Source organism: Podarcis raffonei, chromosome 7 (genome assembly GCF_027172205.1).
Source record: "Podarcis raffonei isolate rPodRaf1 chromosome 7, rPodRaf1.pri, whole genome shotgun sequence".
Taxonomy (NCBI): Eukaryota; Metazoa; Chordata; class Lepidosauria; order Squamata; family Lacertidae; genus Podarcis; species Podarcis raffonei.
Genome location: NC_070608.1, coordinates 32,350,963 through 32,368,142, shown reverse-complemented (window position 1 = coordinate 32,368,142; position 17,180 = coordinate 32,350,963). Strand labels below are relative to the sequence as shown.

At 41.8% G+C, this 17,180-nt stretch overlaps 2 protein-coding genes across 3 annotated transcripts; both read left to right on the top strand.

Annotated features, from left to right (window-relative positions):
- The first annotated feature begins 3,638 nt into the window (after window positions 1-3,638).
- Window positions 3,639-5,526, top strand: TMEM70 (transmembrane protein 70). Its single transcript, XM_053395846.1, has 3 exons — window positions 3,639-3,929; window positions 4,138-4,249; window positions 4,900-5,526. Exons 1-3 carry the CDS (start codon window positions 3,723-3,725, stop codon window positions 5,346-5,348), a joined length of 768 nt encoding a protein of 255 aa, XP_053251821.1. The 5' UTR covers window positions 3,639-3,722; the 3' UTR covers window positions 5,349-5,526.
- A 4,280-nt stretch (window positions 5,527-9,806) lies between these two features.
- Window positions 9,807-16,741, top strand: LY96 (lymphocyte antigen 96). 2 transcript variants are annotated; one of them, XM_053395847.1, is made up of 5 exons: window positions 9,814-10,459; window positions 12,688-12,783; window positions 13,738-13,866; window positions 15,109-15,161; window positions 16,325-16,741. In XM_053395847.1, the coding sequence occupies exons 1-5, from the start codon at window positions 10,333-10,335 to the stop codon at window positions 16,424-16,426; spliced, it is 507 nt and encodes a 168-aa protein (XP_053251822.1). In that variant the 5' UTR covers window positions 9,814-10,332; the 3' UTR covers window positions 16,427-16,741. The 2 variants fall into 2 exon arrangements, with proteins under 2 accessions (XP_053251823.1, XP_053251822.1); XM_053395848.1 differs by lacking the exon at window positions 15,109-15,161 and having other exon boundaries at window positions 9,807-10,459; window positions 16,325-16,431.
- Window positions 16,742-17,180: the final 439 nt, after the last annotated feature.

Here is a 17,180-nt window from a genome sequence, read left to right as displayed (position 1 = left end):
TAGTTCATTCCTCAGAAAATTGGTCCATTGGCCTTTTCTCTTTCTTTCTAGAATTAACAATTCATCATTGCACCATTGCTCTTATTATGTAGACCACATCTTGTATGTATATAAAACATTCCAAGTATGCCTATTTTTGCCTAATGCTTGTATAGCTTACATTACCTACCACAGACTTTACTTCCCTGATGTTCTGTAGAATACCTTACACAAAGACCCCACTTCAGTTAATAGAATTGTCCAACACTTAGCTACAAGTAATCTCTAAATGCAGTGGAACTTACTTCTGAGTGGAAATATATAGGAAGCACTGTTAATATACTGTACTTAATGCACAATTAAGGATTGTTGCCTTTAATCTCAATACTTAATTCCCATAAACCCTAATATTACTTCCAAGTTAAGTGCTTTTTCAATTAGACTGTAAATGTTGATATGACTGGTATGATTTAGTGTTCTAAGTAAACCACTAAACCACCTTGGGCTAGTCACACTTCTCTGAAGTCTCTCAGCCTCACTCACCTCACAGAGTGTTTGTTGTGGGGGAGAAAGGGAAAGGAGATTGTTAGTCACTTTGAGACTCCTTAAGGGGAGTGAAAGGCAGGGTATCAAGTCCAAACTCCTCTTCTTTTAATACATTTTTAAAAAGTTTCCAGGTGTTTATTTTTTAGTGGTAGAAAATCTGTAGAAAACATGGTCTATTGTTCTCCAGTGCATATAATGCGCTCCTAAGGAACCCTGGGGCCTCTCCTACTTTGTATTCAACATTTTCTGAGACAGGTTTATGACTTACCGTAATCCACACCGTAATCTTTATAGCTGAGCTAGGATTTTAACTTGAATACTCCTACTCCAAATCCCAGCATTCCATTCACTACTTCATACTGGCTTTTCAAATGAATTGATGTGGATTACTTCACTTGCTTTCTGAGACAGACCATTCTGCGGAATTGGTGAGGGGCATAGTGGATTCTGAATTTTTGTCAGATTGTCAGGGTTCTAAATCACATCTTATAAGGCTTTGTGATTATAATAAATGGCTAGGTCAACCCAGTTGTATGGGTGAGGCATATTCTTATTTTATTCTGTTGCCTGTGCTATGATTTTAAACACTAAAATCTGTTCCATTTTTATCCCAACCTTCCTTAGGATGGCGGTACATTATTATTACATGCCCCACACTTATTTTATGCTGAAAACAACTATTTATGAGGTAGGTTAGGCTAAAAAGAAAATCACTGGCATAAAGTCTACAGTGAGCTTCATAGCAATTTGAACTTTGGTTTTCTTGGTCCTAGTCCAACCCTAACTCCTACACTTCAGTCTCTGCTGTAACACAGTTGCCCTACATTTCTCCAGTATCATTCACATACTGGAATGGCACAGTTTCACTTGGTATTTTAGTGCAATATGGTCCTCTTCTGAACAGGAGCAAGTTCCCCCATTTAAATGCTCTGCTGCTGCAACTGCTAAAACAAAGCTTAGAGAAGTTAAGCTCAAATTCAAGCCAAAAGCTCAAAATGTTATGGAGTAACTTGACTATAAAAGAAGCACATGTGCTCATAGTGCCTGTAGTTTTGAGTGGCTTAGGTCAGAAGTTTTCAACTTTTTTGAGTCCACGGCTCCCTTGACCAACTACATTCTTTCTGCGACACTCCTGTGGGGCTCAGGAGCCCAGTTATGTCACCCCTTGCCTGTAGAGCTGAATGTCCCTCACCCTTTCTTGAATACCCTCCCTTGTGGAGTGTTCCCTCTTCTTGGGAGTCCTCTGGACCGTCACTGCTGCCGCCCCTGGTCTCTTGAGGTGCCCCACCCCAAAGAGAGGTGCCTCCTGACACTGCCCCGCAGGGGCCTGGGACTTGTCTGTCCATTCCCAAAGCAAGGGTTGGCAGACTGGCTGGTTGGGCTCCCTCACCCACTTGCTTGCTAACTCTGAAGCTGCCTCAGCTCCTGGCAACCAGCCCAAGAGGTAGCATTTGCCAGGGGAGCTTGTAGCCAGGGCTGCTGCAGTAAACAACTCTGCAAGCCTTTGGGAGGCAGAGGCATGAGAGGGCATCAGAGGAGGGAAGGAAAGAGGGACAGAGGCCAATGTTGCCCACGGCACCACTGACCATCATTCAAGGCACCCCAGGGTGCCAAGGCACACTGGTAGAAAACCACTGGCTTAGGTCATTCAGCCCTAATTTGTCATAATGTTTTACATTTTAAATTATAACCCACATTGGATCTGTTGTTAATATCGTATCTGACCTTCACCATAAGATCCCCCCAAAATTGCTCACTGCTGAAATACTCCCATTTTTTTTGCTGTTTGGGGAATACAATTAAGGAAATGAGATTTCAGTATCTATCCCTCCCACCATAAATATTGGGCCATCAAAAATCACACATTTATGCTGCAGTGAACACAACACTATTGCCAAGCAAAATGTCCAGCCAAATCATAGAAGCATAGAGTTGGAAGAGACCACAAGGGCCATCGAGTCCAACTCCCTCAAGCATGTTATTCCTGGAAACAACTGATTTATCTACAAATAAGGAACTTAGTATTTAAATGCAACTGCTCTTTTGAAAAAGTCTTAGGCCACCTCAAATCATGTTTATGCTACCTGGTGTCTGTTTCAAATGATGTGCCACACCTGACAGCCCTGTTTAGGGAAGTTTTAATGTTTGATTTTTTGTGTTTTTAATATTCTGTTGGGAGCCGCCCAGAGTGGCTGGGGAAACCCAGCCAGATGGGTGGGGTATAAATAAATTGTTGTCGTTGTCGTCCAACTTGGTTATTTATGCCAACCTGGGCAGAGTGTTTCCCAGTACAAGACCATAGATAAAATAGCCCTGTGGCTTTATTTGAGCTACAGCCTTGTTGTGGAAGAAAACTACTTTGACCTAAAAACTGAATCCATGATGGGAAACTTTGGAACCCATGCAGAATGCTTTACTAAAAACAGTGCAATTCCATGTGCTTGTGGCCTCTTGTTCTCTATAAATGTGCAATTTGCTCAACTGGCTCCCCCCGCCTTTCAAATTCGATAAATAGTAAAACATTATTTTGCTAAACCTACTTGTTTTTATGTTTCGCTTTTTTACTTTGTATTTCACTGACCAAAGCACACTTGGTGGGAAGGAAATTTAATTAATGAAGTTTACTCGCAATTGAGCCCCATTATGCTCCATAGTGCTTTTTCTCCGGATCTTGATCTTAGGATCCCTTCCAGAAACAGCAGGGCCTTTAAAGACTAGAAATCCGAGTATCATTTCTATTCTGTGGTATTAAGCAGGGTCGGGCGGACTTCAGGCTTGCAGGATCTTTTGTTTTCTTTTGTAGACCAGAAGTGGATTCTGGTTCCCAAAAAAACAAAAAGAATCCTGAGTCCAAAACCAAAAGTGATGGGAGCTCACAGCCTTTCCACCCAAAAAACCCAAACTTTCTTTTAGTACAAATTTGGGCGGGAAAGAATCCTTGCTGCAGGTGTACTAACAGATCCGATTTACCGCCTAAATGGCCAGAATTCCAGGCAGGTTTGTAACCCAAAGATTCCGCTTTCCTAGCGAACGCCTGGCTTGAAATCCACGTGTGAGAAGCGAGCAAAGGCGAACAGGCTCCCAGCCCCTCCTTCCCCGCCAAGCTGCACCGGAAGGGGAAGGACCGAGGCGGCGGCGGCAGCGGCTTTGCTTGCCCTGGATCCGCCTTAAGCAGAGAAGGCCGTGGGGTGCAGGAGATGCTGCTCCGGGCTGGGGTTCGCCTTCGCGCGCCCCGCCTCCGACTGTGGCTGCGGGGCGCCGGGAGATGTCATGCGTTCCTGCTTACCGAGAAGCATCCTGGAGTCCTGGAGCCGGGCCGGCGCTCCGTGGCTGCCCTATGCAGGCCGCGACTCCGGTGGCGTGGAGCCCCAGGATCCCTCTCCGCGATCGTGGGGAGCGAGCAGGTGCTGCCGCGTGGAGCACTTCTTTTTCTAGTGCCCCGGGAGCGCTCGCTTTAATTCTGAAGGGGGTCAGGTGACAGGCGGTGGATAGTTCACTCATCGGATGCACTGTTAGCCATGAGCCATATTCTTGCCATGTGATTTAGTGAATGGTGCATGTAGATATAACAATCTGAAACTCAAAATACATGTTTATCTGCTTTTGCTGTAGGTTCCATCTCTCCACGTGCAGCCTCTTCGCTGCTTCAGCACATCCTCCCTGCATGAAGATTCTGAACATGGCAGATTAGTTTATCGTGGAAATTTGGCAAAGGCAGTGCTAGGTGAGTATATTAGGGTTAGGTGTCTTGTTGTGCTTTGGTTCTGAACACTCTGAAGTATTTAAAATTACTTTTCACTGGGAATTGGGACCCTCTGTCCACCAGAAACTCGTGTGAAGGACGTAAGTCGGAATGCCTTGCTTCTATGGCAGTTGAAGATTTGCCAAGTGAATTTGATAGCTGGGGGGGGGGGGGAGTGTCAGCAGTGCAGCACTGCTTCTCCTGGTCTTTGATATGCCTAGTGGCAATATGTCACTCTCTGTAGCCCAGGGCTGCATCATCATCATCATCATCATCATTTATACCCCGCCCATCTGGCTGGTTTTCCCCAGCCACTGTGGGTGGCTCCCAACAGAATATTAAAAACATGATAAAACATCAAATGTTAAAAACTTCCTTAGACATATAAACAATACATTTAAAGCACATTCTGCTCCCCTCCCCTCTCCCAAAATCGTAAGAACTGTAGTTTGTTAAGGGTGCTGGGAATTGTAGCTTTGTGAGGGTTAAACAACAGTCATATGATTTTTTTGGGGGGGGGAGTGTCTAACATGGTAACAGCTGCCCTTCTGAGGATGCTAAGGCATGGGGGGAATGTATGGGCTCACAAGCTATTTCCAATCTCTAAATATTAATTTGTCTTTCTCTTGCAGGCGTGAAGTTCTTCTCTTACTCTACCAGCATGTTTAGTCTTAGCATGATACCTATTATCTTCTACAAAACTGGTGTGCCTGTCGACAACCTTCCCTTGCAAGTTATGTTTTACAGTGTTATAGGATTCTTTACATTTGTAACTCCAGTTACTCTGCATTTGATTACAAAGGGCTACATCATCCGCCTGTACCACAAGCCTGAAACAGACACGTACACAGCTATTACGTATAATGCTATTTTGGCAGAAAAGAAAACTGTGTTCCATCAAAAGGATGTGAAGGTTCCCGACATCAGCAAGATGTTCACGACATTTTATGCTAAAACGAAATCAATGCTTGTTAACCCTATGCTTTTTCAATATCCTCAAGACTATAATCACCTTATGGGTTATGACAAGCCCTTCACGTTTGACTTCGAAGAATCAAAAGAATCCAGCGAAGGGAAATAGGTGTTTCTGAATAAAATGTGTGTATACGTGCAGACTATTCAGAATTCTTTTATAGAATCCAGGATACAAAATCCCAGAGCAGTTTTTTTCTTCAATAAAAGTAGTTTGTTCAGTAAAAGGAACACTGATTAAAATGAATAAAACTGGAGTTGGTTACAAAAGGAATTTACATAAACGGGATGAAGTTTGGTCGATCTTTGATTAGCTTAAGGCTTGCTTTTAATCATACGAAAGAGTCTTTTGGTCATCTTTGGAAAATCAAATTAAGCCAACATATGCATGAACTCCTTACAACCTCGCACAGCTCTTTTACCCTTTATTCAAGTAGGGAAACAATTCAGAAAGATGCATTAACCGTGGTTTTCCATTTCTGATGTAACAGGAATGACAGTTAATGACTTTCCAAACAAGCCAGGATTCAGAACCATTAACTATAGCTTCATGTGCAGATGGAGCAGTTCTTAAATTGCTGGGAGAGTGCATGGTTAAGAAAGGGTTAAGATTTTGTTGTACCCGAAAACCTCTTTGGTCTCAAATGTTAAGAATTGAATATCCTGAAAAGAGTCTGTATCAAGGAATGCACAAGTGTTTGCTAAGATGTCTCTACCTATATAAACCACTAGAGGGGCTCATAACTGTAGCATTGGTGAGGCCTTTGAAAATAGCCACATCTTTAAAGACTCCTGACATAAACAAGCATTACAGGCAGCTGTATAATAATTCCAAGAAGTGGAACTATTAACACAATATTTTTCATTTTATTTTGTAGAATTATAAAATGCATCCAAATGCTACTGATGTGGTGTAATAAAATACAAAGAAACGTACTGAATATGCTAAAAATCCAACAATTTATACGATATTACGGTTAATATTCCATAAATTTATGGGGTCACAAATTAGGAAAAGTCTTAAATTTATTCAGCAGCTACCTAAGTATCAAGACGCTAGGTGCTTGTCTAACATCAAGTAACTGATTTCAGAGAGTTTGAGCTGCAGCACTGAAGGCCCCGTTTTCTAGTACCAGCTAAGCATCCCTGGGGCATGTGATACTCTTAGCAGTGGCCCTTGTGAGCAGTGCGGTTGCTGGGCAGGGTTATATCGGACAAGGTGGTCCCTTGGATAATTTGGTCCCAAGTTGCTTAGGTCTGTAAATACCTAAAACCAAAATCTTGAACACTGGTTGGTACCATACTGACAGCCAGTAAATCTCCCTCAGCAGAGGTGTTACATAGTGTTGGTGTCAGGGACTGCCATGACACTGAAGAGTGTGCACCAGGGGAAGGAGGGCTGTGATTTGTGGGGAACTGGACCAGCCAGGAGGCCAGAGGCAGGGGCAGCTTCTAGAGCAGGAAGAAACAGGTCAGACAAGTGAAGAGCCAGGTGCTTCCCCACCGTCTCCTGCACCACTGTCTCTCAGAACCAGGAAGGGATTGAAAAGGGATGAATAGAGGAAGTTGCCACAAAGGCACAGACTGCAGCTGTGTGTACATAGCCCTTTGGGGGAAGGTATATAAACTGGTGGAGGGGGAGTGGTCCCTTGCATAGAGTGCAGACCTGGGAACAGCTGCCAAGATGTTAGAACTGGTGTGTGTAGGAATCCAGAGCTGTAGAAGTGACTGTATTACCTTTGGCACTAAAGAGTTAACTATCTGCCTGTGCATTCCTTTGGCTGGGAAATGCCCTTGACAGTTGATGTGATCTTCCAGTCAACAACCTAGCTGCTGCACTCCAGCTGCAACTTCTAAACTAAGCCTGGAGGAAGCCCTACATTGAGCACATTGAAGGAATACCATCTTGAGGATGCCACAACGTCCAAGCTATCTTAGTCCAGGAATGGCCATAGGTCTCTTACTAACTGACCTGCTACAGAGACCTGCTAAAGGGCAGGAAACTGCAAGAAGGAAGTAGTGGGAGGCAATGACTCGTGGTTGTCTGTATACTAATGCACAGAGTATGGGAAACAAGTAAGATGAATTGGAGCTGTTAATGCAGGATGGCAAATATGACCTAATAGGCATTACTGAAACCTGATGGGATAAGACTCATGACAGGAATGTGTCATAGACTTATAGGGGGGGTCTTTCTGGTGGGCACCAGTGTCTACTCAGATAACTAGTTTCCTGGGATTTCTTATAAGTTCATAGTGTAGTTATGCCAATTAATGTGTATAAGGGAGTTCCATGTATCCCAGTAGCAGACCTCCATTTTTGGGACCCTGAAGCTTGAGCGGTCATGGGGGCCCCTTCACAACCAGCAGCGGGGTCTGGGTAACCCCTGCTTTCTTCTTCAATGGGGATGTTCCACAACAGATCACCACACCTTTACAACATCTGTGCTACTGACTCTCAAACTTTGGGATTGTAAAAATATATGCAACAAAAATTGATCCATTTGAATCATGCAAGTCAAATTGAGTCTACTAGACCCCCCAAAATTAAGCAACGTGGACCCTTTCGGGACTAGGGACCCTGAAGCTTAAGATTAATTAGTTCCATAGTAGATCCACCCCTGGTGTATCCTAACTATATCAAAGTCCAGAGATTTCATAGCAATAATATGTTCTACAGGAAATGTTTCTATGCAGGTGCTCTGGGAAGACAATAATTTCATACATAGCACGTACCTCAATAAATAGGGATGCGGTTGGCGCTGCGGTCTAAACCACTGAGCCTCTTGGGCTTGCTGATGAGAAGGTCGGCAGTTCGAATCCCCATGACGGGGTGAGCTCCCGTTGCTCGGTCCCAGCTCCTGCCCACCTAGTTTGAAAGCATGTCAAAGTGCAAGTAGATATTATTGGAAAATAAAACCCCAAGGTGGTTGTCACCAATGGAGGCTAAGGCTCAGAAAAAACTTAATATGGAGGCCAGTTGGCCAAAATATTGGGAAATTTTGAAGCAAGAAGGGGACAGACTGAAATTGCAGAGTTTTGAGAAACTAAAAGATAAAGTGCGAGACTGGCTTCATTATTATCAGATAATGGAGGCTTACAATTTGGATAAGAAAGTTGGATTCCAGGTGGAAAAATCTAAATTGGAAACAGAACTGTTAGAACCCAAAACTAAGACTTTGTCAAAAATGTATAATTTGCTGTTGAAATGGAATACTCAGGATGAGACGGTTAAATCTGTAATGATTAAATGGGCACAAGACGTTGGACATAATATTATGTTTGCTGACTGGGAACAGTTGTGGACCACTGGGATTAAATTTACGGCATGCAATGCCTTAAGAGAGAATATTATGAAAATGATGTATAGGTGGTACATGACCCCAGTCAAGCTTGCAAAAATCTATCATTTGCCCGATAATAAATGTTGGAAATGTAAGGAAAATGACGGTACATTCTTTCACCTTTGGTGGACGTGCCCCAAGATTAAGGCTTTCTGGGAAATGATATATAATGAATTGAAAAGGGTATTTAAATATACCTTCTTGAAGAAACCAGAGGCCTTTCTCTTGGGCATGGTCGGCCAATTGGTGTCAAAGAAGGATAGAACGTTTTTTATGTATGCCACAACAGCAGCAAGAATACTCATTGCAAAGTATTGGAAGACACAAGATTTACCCACTCTGGAAGAATGGCAGATGAAGCTGATTGACTGTATGGGATTGGCAGAAATGACTGGCAGAATCCGTGACCAGGGAGAAGAGTCGGCAGAAGAAGATTGAAAAAAAATTAAGGACTATTTACAGAAATATTGTAAAATTAAGGAATGTTGAATGATGCTGGATTGAAATTAAGTGGTTTCTAGCTGTAATGGTATAAAGGAATATGAAAAAATGGTTTTTTATAAGTAAAAATTTAAGGTTATAATAACCTAAGATGTCGGATAGAAAATAAGGTGTTTTTTATAAGCTGTAATGCTTTGAGATAAGGATTTGCTGAACAAATAATTTGAACTGGACTACAAGAAGGGGAGGTATGAGGAGGTCAGAGAAATATGTTATTGAAAATAATGTATTGTGAACTATATGTGTTTTTAATTTTTTTGTTTGTTTTTTGTTTGTATAAAAATTGAAAAATTTAATAAATATCTTTAAAAAAAACAAAAAAAACAAAGTGCAAGTAGATAAATAGGTACTGCTCTGGCGGGAAGGTAAACGGCGTTTCCGTGCACTGCTCAGGTTTCACCAGAAGATGCTTAGTCATGCTAACCACATGACCCGGAAGCTGTCTGCAGACAAATGCCGGCTCCCTCAGCCTATAGAGCGAGATGAGCTCCGCAACCCCAGAGTCATCCGTGACTGGACCTAATGGTTGGGGTACCTTTACCTTACTCAGATCTAGAAATATTTTCTGAATTTCTTTTTAACCATAGTAACAGCTTCACCCACTACCTTTTATCAACTACACACACACACACACACACACACACAGAAAGAGAGAGAGGTGTCATTCCGCTTTATTAGTTCTGAAATGCCAAATCACTGCATTTTTATTGTCTGGCATTTGGAGGACACAACAGAAGCAGTACAAAAACAACAACCCTTGAATAATTGTGATATGAAATATTATAGGATTTCAGCCACAAGCTATAGGACAGGCACAGATGGGAGGGGAAGCAATATGTGCATCCCCAAAACCTTTGCAGGCATTGAAATCAGGGTTATGCATGACCACCCTGGTACCATCATGAGCTCAGATGATCATGAGCAACTTCCTCATTTGATATTGTGAGACAAACACGTTGGTTCAATAGTTTTCTCTCTTGCCTTTTTAGAATTCACTTCTTGAAATGTAGTTTTGTCCAAACTGGGTTAGGTATAGATAATCAGGCAAAATTATTCTTCTTAAGCAACTGGGAAAGGCTTTCAAGCATTTGTAGCGCACCTTCTGTAGAAGAATAATTAGAAATGACAAGGGGGAAAAAAGCCCCTGAAATCACATGTCTGAGGGTGGGTGACTAAGCGTAACTTTCTTCCTCTTAAGTAAAAATGATGCAATACTGTCTTGTATCCTTCTATGTGACCTGCTCTCGAAATGGCTTACAGACATAGAAACATGTTCCTGCTTGTTATGATTCTCTCCGTTTGTGGATTTACTGTGGCAGAAGACAGACACCTGCTTTGCAGTTCAGACGACGTAGACATTTTATATTCCAACTGCAGTAAGTAAAGTATCAGATGGCTCTAATTTCCAATAGCATTTGTGAAATAATTAGGATCACTTCCCACTTTCCTCTGATTAAAGCTCCAGGTGTTTTCATTAGGATTGCACACGTTAATTTCTGTCTCCAATTTCCATTTCTTTAAGTAAGACAGAAAAAAAGAGTGTGTTGCAAATAACGCTGGAGAACAACATGAATAATTGCTGGCTTTTATAGTTTTCAAGGGAGATCAGCCATTGCTTCTCGGTCCTAATATACTTTGGTGCTATCGGAGATATTTCACACTTGGCACATACTAGCTGAGGGCCAAATTCAGTTGTTTTCATGCATCTCACGTCTCTTTAAACATTTGCAAATAGCAGTTCTGTGGGGGTCGGGGTGTGATTTGAATGTGCATAACTCTTACTACCTGCCTCCATTTCCCCCCAACAGAAGTCACACACAGTTATTTGCTACGTTATGGAAAAAGTTATGTGTGCATGCTAGTGTGACAAACAGCAGTTTAGGGAAAGCAATTTTCACAGGAGAAAGTGTGTTTGTGTATAAAGGTTTACACCCCTCACCCTGCATGTCAGTGCTGATCTGGGTCGGCCTCCCCCAAGGTGGCTGCCATTTCTAAAACTTCACACAGATCAGAGATGCTGGTGCCTCACCCAGTTTGTCTGTCCTTCTGTGAGCCTGTAGACAGCTTCCTCATTCACCATCTTAACACTCTGTAACATATTATTGTTGGGCCTCTGCCAAGCTCTCTCCCGGAAACTTCTTCCTCTTCTTCTTGCTTCTCTTTATTACTTACGGTACTTTCCGTCCAAGGAAGAGTGCTGTGCAATTCACAAGATTGCTCATTATTTTATGACTTTCACTTGGCCTTGATGAAGATATCATGCTACTGCTATTGTGTGTCCAGGCGGAGACCCCTGGCCCAGAGAGACGACCAGAAGGAATAATGACTCGTGACAAAGTGTTATGGAATAAAAATTGGCCACAACTTTATTAAACCTTTCAGATGGAGGAAGACCTTGGCTTAGGCATTGGGCGTGTATCTCTCTCAGCCCCACCAGTCAGGGGAACTGGGGCTCCTCAGGGTGAATGGGATATGGGAGGGTGCACAGCAAGACGCTTGTGTATGCTGGCAGCCCACCCCATATCCCCGCAATGCAGGGGAGTTCACTTGACAACCTTTCAGTGTATGGCCAGTGACTCCCATATACAAACCCCTTTAAGAGGGGACCCTGGAATTGCTACCCTGGGGGGGAGGTTGTGAATCATCACTGCATGCCCCCCCCACCATTAAGGTAAAATAGATTAAAGGATTCCGCGGTTGCTGCTGGCTCCGCCTCCTATTTAAGCAACTGGCCCCACCTCCCTGTGGTGCTAATTGGCTGAGGTTAGGCGGGAACCTCCAATGACTAGCACAGGGAGGGAGGCCAGCCCAAACAGCTGGTGGGTCCCACGTGACCAAGGTGCTGTGCGGGGTCCCGCAAAGGGCGCCCACAAAGGAAGGTGTGAGCGCTCATTGTTTAGAAAGTGCAGGTGGTTAGCTAAAGGAGTATTTAAAAATATTTATGTGGATAACCATAAAAGGGTGGCTTTACTGTATTTCCAAGTGCATCACCACAGATCAATGGATAAAGTAGCACAATGCAACGTGGGTGTCTGTAGTACTGTACTCCAGAGTGATCAGGATGAAAAGCCAGAGAGACAGAGCAATGCTTGATTTCTGTTTGAATCTAAGGCTGCTGCGATGGGAAAAGCAAGACCCTTTTGGAGTGGTTTTTTTAAAATTTTAAACAAAACTGATTCCTTATTTTTTTTATAAGCTTTTTAGATTTTGAATATACAGCAGACATTTTCCAAAAAAACCCAAACAAAAACTCTTCCCTCAGGGAAAACACTGTACAGGCTTCCTCTTATCACATGATTTTGGAAAACTTTATGTGCTTTGATTTGACCATTTTGGAGTGTTAATGCTGCGAACCCCTCCATCATAGTCTCAGTTGTATCTCTCTCTCTCTCTCTCTCTCTCTCTCTCTCTCTCTCTCTGCTGTCCTTCATTCCAAAGGAATCTCACACCTCTCAGAGATTGGGGTGACGTGCAACAATATTAACTTCAAAGGTGAAGTGTGTTGCATTTTGCATTTCAGCAGAGGCTCTAATAAGGAAGTTCAAAGCTTTGTGCCATTTTGTAATGAGGTTTGCAACATTATTACACCTTCTTTGTTACGCAGGTAGAGGCCTTCCAACAAAAGACTTCTCCTTTACAGTAGAGCCGTGTACACTAAAGGGTAATAGAAAATGGCGGGGAACTCTTTTCTGGATTCCAAGTAAGATATATTCCTATTTCAAGTAACACCAAGCTCATTGCTTTACATTACTACGAGATGCACTTCAACCTGAAAGTTTTATTCATTGCTGGGCTGTATTAACTGGTGGCTTTGTGCTTAAGGGAGGTTTTTCCAGGAAGGTGGGGTGGGGATCTGATTGCCATATCCCATACTGCTTGGGAGGGGTGTGTCTCCCGATCTCCAGAAACACTTTTTTGGGAAGGGGTGCTAAGGTGAGGCAGGGTGTATTAGTGAAAATCACGTGCCCTGCCTTGCACTAGTGATACAACCTATTCCATAGAACTCCAGAAGGGATGCTGTTAAAACTTGGACAGAAGAAGAAGTTTATCACAGCTGCTCAAGGACAGAAAGCAGATGTTGAAAATCAACTCACAAATGAAGCCATTTTGTCCTTAGGCTTTTAGAGAAGATTTTATCATCATGTGGAGGTGGGAAGGAGAGCCAATCCCACTTCCATTGGTTTGTCCATACATTTCACATAATTTACCCTGGATGTATTCTTATTTTGTTTGTTTGTTTAGAGGTTCTCTGTAATACTGCAAGCAAAGCAACCTTTTGTTGTTTTCTGGACATTTTATATTTGCTAATGCTTCTGAGAGCCAGGTATCCTTAGTGAATTTTCAATCCTGTGTTTTCTACTGAAAAGGGAATATGGGAAACAATTACACAATGGGAGAATGAAGCTTTTATCTGTTCCAAGCTGTGTGTGTGAAGAGGTGGAAGTATGAGGATAATAGTCTACAATTCATGTCTCATTCATCTAGATTATTACACAAAATACATTGCAAAAATTCCTTTGGATTTGAATGAGCTCAGAAAGTGTTCTAGATCACAAGTGTATTTTTGCCTTCCCTGAGAAAGCCATTGAATGTTGTCAAGATTGTAATTGAAATCGTTGCCATGTAAAATGCTTTATTGTGTTAATTTTTATAGGGGCTGATTTAACCATTTTGAGAGCACACGTAAACATATGGTCTAAAGGATTTGAATCCGTAAAATGGAAAGGTACCCTTTGCGAAGGTGTGGATGATGGCTATACATTTTGTGGAGCTCTGAAGGGAGGTAAGAGTACCTTATGGCACCTTTAGCTGACACATAGGATCTGCATTTGCTCTTAGAAAAACATGTGCAGGATTTCAAGCTAAGTCTCCTGTTTATTTATTTGCTAAAGGTACTTGGACAGTTGTGTGTCCAAAAACTGGGACACATGCAGAACACAAGCAAAACCTTACAGGGACAAGAGTAGATCTCACATGGGGCCATCACTTTCCCCCCTCCATCACACTTTTCTAAATCTAGCAGGATCATAGCAGAACAACAGTTGTGACTTTTAAGTCTTTGCTACCAGGCTAAACTAATGATATAGTCAGTGGTAAAGTGGGGAAAGGACATAGTTTAGCTGTTGAGCATCTGCTTTGCCCACAGAAGGGCCCATGTTCAATTCCTGGCATCTCCAGGTATGGCTGGGAGGTTCTTCTGTCTGAAACCCTGGAGAACTACAGTCAGTGAGTCAATACTGAGCTAAAGCGGTCAATGTTTTGATTCAGTGTAAGGCAACCTCTCCCTCATACAGGCCTTACTCTTCCATCAATGACTTCCATAGGGCTAAATCAGTATTGCACTAATTTCTATGTACAAGGACAGTTCCATGTTAGCAAACATGCACCCACAGCGCTGTGCTAGGGCACATTTTCAGTTCACGTGGGATGCCATTAATACCATAGCAACTGGCCTCTGGAAAGTTGAGACGTGGCCCCTCTCACTACTGGCTATTTTTGCTTTTGGAAAGGAAACTCTGGGACTTGGGAGACTTAGGGAAGTTAAACAGATTTTTTCCTCCACAACAAAAAAGGGTAAAACTGAAGAGGCGTCAGGAGACAGGATTCTTTCAAGAAACAGTAAATTTATATATTAAATTCAGTGTTTCTAAACAAGATGGAAAACATGCAGCTTATATTTACTTCAGTTCCTTAAACCAAATTGTAGAGGTGTTACAGTTTAGGCCTTAAAACTTAGGTTCTGAAACAAGGTGGTACTTTCTGTCAGTTTTCTATAAATCTCACTTCTGAGGTTCCTCTATTAGATGCTACACCTCTACATTTGTTCTAGAAATCCCACCCACTGAAGAAATGTGTAAACTTCTTAAGATGCAGATACAGTATTTGTATAATTGTATTTTTTTTCAGCTTGTAAATCACATTGTGTATATAGAAAGGAAGTATACAAATTAAAAGTGAAATGAAAGAATAATGGGATAATGTTGTTTTTGTCATACTCAAGTTCTTGATGATTGTTCTTCTGCAGAGACAATAAACACAACTGTGAGAATCAGTGGTAGACAGCCAACCTATGAAGAGGTAATTTATGGAACAAAACTGAATACATAAGTATTATGTATTATTATTATTATTATTATTATTATTATTATTATTATTATTATTTAAATTTCTATACCATCCTTTATCTGAGGATCACAGGGCGGTTTACAATATAAAAATATAAGAATAAATAGCATAGTAACAAACAAAACAATATTGCCCTCCCAACTTCAAAAGGCCATAGATTTGACTCATTAGAGCCAAAGGTCTGGGAGAAGATATGTAATGAAGGCACCAGGAGAGCCTCTCTCTTGAATGGAGTGGCTAACTTGGTGTTATGTATAGGGTGTGTCATTTTATGGTGTGAAACTTAATTTTTGCAAATTTCTTCCATGAGAGATCTTTAAAATATGTTTTTGGGTGTGAGGAATTCAATTCTGCTATTATTTTTGTGAGTGGACAACATTTAGCAGTGCTCATGGTTTGTTCCTCTCCAGATAAACCATAAATGGAAACCAAGCTTTGTTCTTAGCTTACAATTTGTGTTTTGTTTAAGAAATCACAAGCTGTGGGTCACACATAACTCCATGGTTTATTCCCAAGGGAGGAGGGAAGTGAGTACAATTAATCAGCATGCATCAGCACTATGGTTTGTTCACAGTAAACCATAGTTTATTTTAGACTATGTCTTGCCATGACTTGCAAACAGATCACAGCATGCAGTATGGCATGCATCAACTTCTTGAATAGCTTTCTGCTTCAGATTACAGGAACAACTGTTGGCTTGCTGGCGAGCCCATCCTTTTGAGGATGGAGGCTGCCTTCCATTGACATGAATGAACAGTTTGCTTATCTGGGAGTGTCACATGTGCAGATGAATACACACAGGGCTTGGTTTAACTTGCCAAGGACTATATTGTGTGCAATCACTTTTATGAATATTCTGATATGTCAATGCTGTGTTACCTAACATTCTGGGAAATTTTTCAAAAAGACAGAAACCAGTAAGTAATAATACAAATGCTTGTTGACGCATTGGACAACTGACTCACTATTCTGGAATCCCCTGAAATATCAACTTGAGGCAACTTCAGCAGATAGTTCTAAACTAGCCCTCAGCTCCAATGAAATTGCTGGGACTTAAGAATGCACAATATAAGCACTTTTCACAATTACAAATCAACTCATTTTCTTTCTTTTAGGGAGAATACACAATTGTTGTAAAAGCATTCGCTGGTCATCACACGGAGCTGATAGCTTGCCTGAATTACACAATCATCATTAAACAGCCACTTTCAAACTAAAGAAGTTCTTCTCAACCATTTCACAGCACAAGAGCTATTTTCCAGAGAGAAGTGGAATCAAATCTAGTCACAGAAATAATCAGCTGAAAGGTTCTGGTTTTCCAGGACTGTTGTCTGAAAAATTAGAAGATGAAAGCAAATGTTCATTTCTATCACTGCTGTTGCTAAAGGCTGGTTCTGTGTGTGTGACATTTACACATATGCACACACACCATATGAGTACACACATCTGTGTACTCCTTGAGCAGCAACTGGTTGCTTTCATAATTTACTGAACATTTTTGGTATCTGATTAAAAGTACTGCCGTGACTGCCTTTTCCTTCTTGCTATTTTCCCCACATCACTCTCTGCTAATTCACCAACAGCTTGTATAAAAGCAAGTATAAATGCAGGAGGCCACAGAAGTAAGCTTTGGGCTTAGCACACCCATTTTGCTTTTCATTGCCCTTAGAACTGCAACATAAGCCAAGGTGCATGTACAATGTCCAGGCAACATGGTCAGGTGACCTGTGTGTCATACTGCATTTTGATTGGATCGTCTATTTTAACTGCTTTGAGACTCTACTGACAGGCTGCACACGCACTATACAATTAAAGCAACCCCCCACCAAAAGAAGCAGCTTAGGAACTGTTGAAAATATCACAGGCTTCCCTAGGGTCATGATGCCTCTTGCACATCCTGCAAAGCTTATGATGTCACTAACTGAATTTCAGATGCCAGCCATTCTGAGCAATTCAGATTTTGTGGCCAAA